At 38.7% G+C, this 3,236-nt stretch overlaps 1 protein-coding gene across 1 annotated transcript in view; it reads right to left on the reverse strand.

Annotated features, from left to right (window-relative positions):
* Positions 1-1,768: 1,768 nt before the first annotated feature.
* The window catches only part of LOC107570536 (CUB and sushi domain-containing protein 3-like), a gene marked incomplete at both ends in the record, with an annotated part of 308,112 nt that continues 306,644 nt past the window's right edge, over positions 1,769-3,236 (reverse strand). Inside the window, 1 exon segment of the mRNA XM_016256763.1 lies at positions 1,769-1,903. Within this exon segment, the coding sequence (XP_016112249.1) occupies positions 1,769-1,903 (135 nt within the window).

The following is a 3,236-nucleotide window of genomic DNA, read 5'->3' on the forward strand; positions in this document are numbered from 1 at the left end:
TACTAGCAGGTTCAGTTAGGTAGAGAGATTAATTGCTTCTGCTAACACTACTGAAGTCACTGAATGCTATATCTGTCTTAGAGGCCCCATCTTTTCCAATAACTGCCCGCACAACTCTGTGAGGTAAGTCCTCTTCCCTGGTTATCAGTCCTCAGGTATCACATGACCCCTTAAAATCAATCACACTCTACCAGACAGGAAGCCAATGCCTTGCTCAAACGGACACTCATGATGACACATGCCCCCACTTATGGTGCAACATCCCAATACAATGCTCACACACACACATACACACACTCTTTATACCATAGTAAAGTTCTAGCCAGGCGGTGATTACTGCCTGCAAAAACTATGCTTCGACTGTTTCTTTATGAGCGGATAGTGTTGTCTTCACTCAACTCATGTTGATAGAACCGATAAACTTCTAACAAAGCCCACTGTTGTATTATGAATCAGAATCAGTGTTAGCATCCTTTAAAGAGGCCTGGACCAGATTGGAGTTCCTAAGCTAATAAATATTTCACATATACCATCTAAAACTGCAGGAAAGAGACAGAGGGGACACGCACACACTCAATGTCAGGATCCTCCCCACACCTGAAGCGTTTGACAGAGGTGGGAGTGGTTCTTTTTTGAGTCAACTCACTTTAGCATGCATATTAATGGCTCTGTGAGACAGAATATCAGTTCAGACTGAGGATATGAAGTTCAAGGCTCCTCAGATATGTATGCACAACATGTCCTTTAAGAGACAGGAGGAGGCCACTGCCTTCAGGAATAAATGAGACATTTGTGTCTATCTAAATGAGCTTAGCAAAATGGCATTCGATGCCAGGGCACTGGTGAGGATCACAAATGCATCGTCCAATTCTGGAATTCAATTTCATATCGCTTTATATATTCCGTACCAGTTCATCTCCTGGCAGTAGGAAGATGACAGGAGTCATTTGTGAAACTAATTATGAGAAATGCAAGGGCTCATAGGTCAAAGCTGATTATAATAATGGGGACAACACAGCCCTTAAGGGGTGAACGCTCAGTCTACAAATGTGTTCCCGTCATTTGTCCAACAGCATGATTGGTTGATAAAACATGAATGTTTACCATTCTTTGTAGTGCAATTGCACAAGAAAAGATGACCTACAAGGGTGGATAAACATTCCTCCCCTTGTTAGCTCTACATTTCAGACAAGACATCCATCACAATGGCGAAGACACAAAGCTGGAAGACCTCAACTCACTCTGGGTAAAGCATCTGTGCATGTAACGCTCGGGGCAGTCGGGGCCAGATGTGCAAATATATCAGTGAGCGAATAATCTTTTAGGCCTTGCCTTGTGAACAATAAAGCTATTTGGCTTTACTAGTCAGAGAAAATGCTAGAGTAATGTGTTAATCTTGCGACGATGAAGCCTATGGAAGAAATGGGAAATCAGATAACACTTTACAATAAGGTTCAATTTTAAGTTGATGCATGAAGCAACATTAACCTAAATTAATAAATACTGTAAATGTTAGTTTGGTCAAATATATTATTGTTTAATGTTAATAAATTTTTTTCATGGTCCATTAAAATTTTTTAATTTACTCAACTTAATAAATTAAGGATGACTTTAATTCAATACTTTAACTAATGTAAACAAATTGAACCTTATTGTAAAATGTTACCACAGTTTATTAGAACTGTTAATTTTAATGTTAAATAATGTTTAAATCAAGTTTCACCTTTACAGAAAGGCACTGGGGCATTCCAGGTACCGTTTCCGGTACATGTGATGGTGGAGAAACTCTCGGTTTCCATCGTGTAGCCAGGCTGGCACACAAAAGTGATGTTTTGTCCAATGGTAAAGTCCTCACCATATCTCAGCCCATTTGCTGGCACTCCGGGGTCTCCACAGTTGATCACTGAAAAGTAAAGATCACAGTTATGATGCTTATAGGCCAAAATTAACTACTGCGTTGAGTACGATGTGCTAATAGTCTCTATTTGAGATAAAAGTCTGGCCAATTTACAATCTGCCAAACAACAGCAGTGTAGATCTTTATTCAGTATCTAATACAAATACAACTCTTCAGATGGCAATCATAGCTTTTTGTGGCAATGTGATTGAAGCTATCGAAACAAACCTCGGGGAGCCACGTTTCACAAATCATCTTTAACAACTCATTTACGCTACAAAAATCTTTAGAACCCCTGGCTTTTTATTTCAAATGATAGATCTTGTTATTATGTAAAGAAATCAATAGCAGCACGCAAGCACGGCTCCCATCCCACCGGTGTCCCCGAGGTGCAACTTCAAATCAATTCCACAGATCTTTTACAATGATCATTCTTTCCAATGGATAAATAAGAGGAGGTCGGATTGGAATGATGTGAGAAAGAATGCGGTGCCACTGGAATTCAGATGAAACAAATGAGTAGTTTTGCACTTTGCTGTGGCTGACAAAACCCCGTCTGATCAGTGCATTTATTTAATTATTTCCCAGACGCAACATCTTAATTTCCTCTATTGATTTATGTTTGAACATTACTTGTTTATCATCCTTGAGTTGCCATACATTTTGTGTCTTTTGGAAACGGACGGAAAATTATGTTTTGTAAAATCCATCAGCAGCCTTGCACATAAACATGTCAGCTGATGGTGAGAAATGCTAAATGCTAATGTGACTCCTCTCTTGGACACAGCCATGTATCACTGCTTTTGCTCCATTCAATAAACACATGTAGTGCTGCATCAATCAGAGCTGGTTTGGTGCACCGCCCATATAATTCCAGTCAATGGTATGCAGGGAATACGCCCACGTTTAATGGTGAATGTTTGAGAGCATTAAGGGATGTGATTATGGATGAGAATGCCAACTTACCTAGACACATTACGCAGGCTAAGCTGTTTTATTGTGCTGTGACTCTTCATCATTTCTCAAACAACTACTACTGCCAGAGTTTTTAATTAACTAGATATATGAGCGTTCCATCACTCAAAAATGGAACTGAAATAGATTAAAATGATACAAAGCGTGATCTGTATGCTAACCATGAGCAAAAAACAATGCTGGAACAAATAGCTATTTGGTTACTGGTTAACATCATTACATAGTTCATTTGACCTAAGAGACATTGATGCTTTTAAATAAAAGATTACTAAGACAAAATTTTCCTTTGGAATATTATGTCCTATCAATCATTATAGATTCATAGACCAGACTGTAAAATAAGTCAGTAAAAAAATAAAAAATA

This window comes from Sinocyclocheilus grahami, unplaced genomic scaffold (genome assembly GCF_001515645.1).
Source record: "Sinocyclocheilus grahami isolate Dianchi unplaced genomic scaffold, SAMN03320097.WGS_v1.1 scaffold1471.1, whole genome shotgun sequence".
Classification (NCBI taxonomy): domain Eukaryota; kingdom Metazoa; phylum Chordata; class Actinopteri; order Cypriniformes; family Cyprinidae; genus Sinocyclocheilus; species Sinocyclocheilus grahami.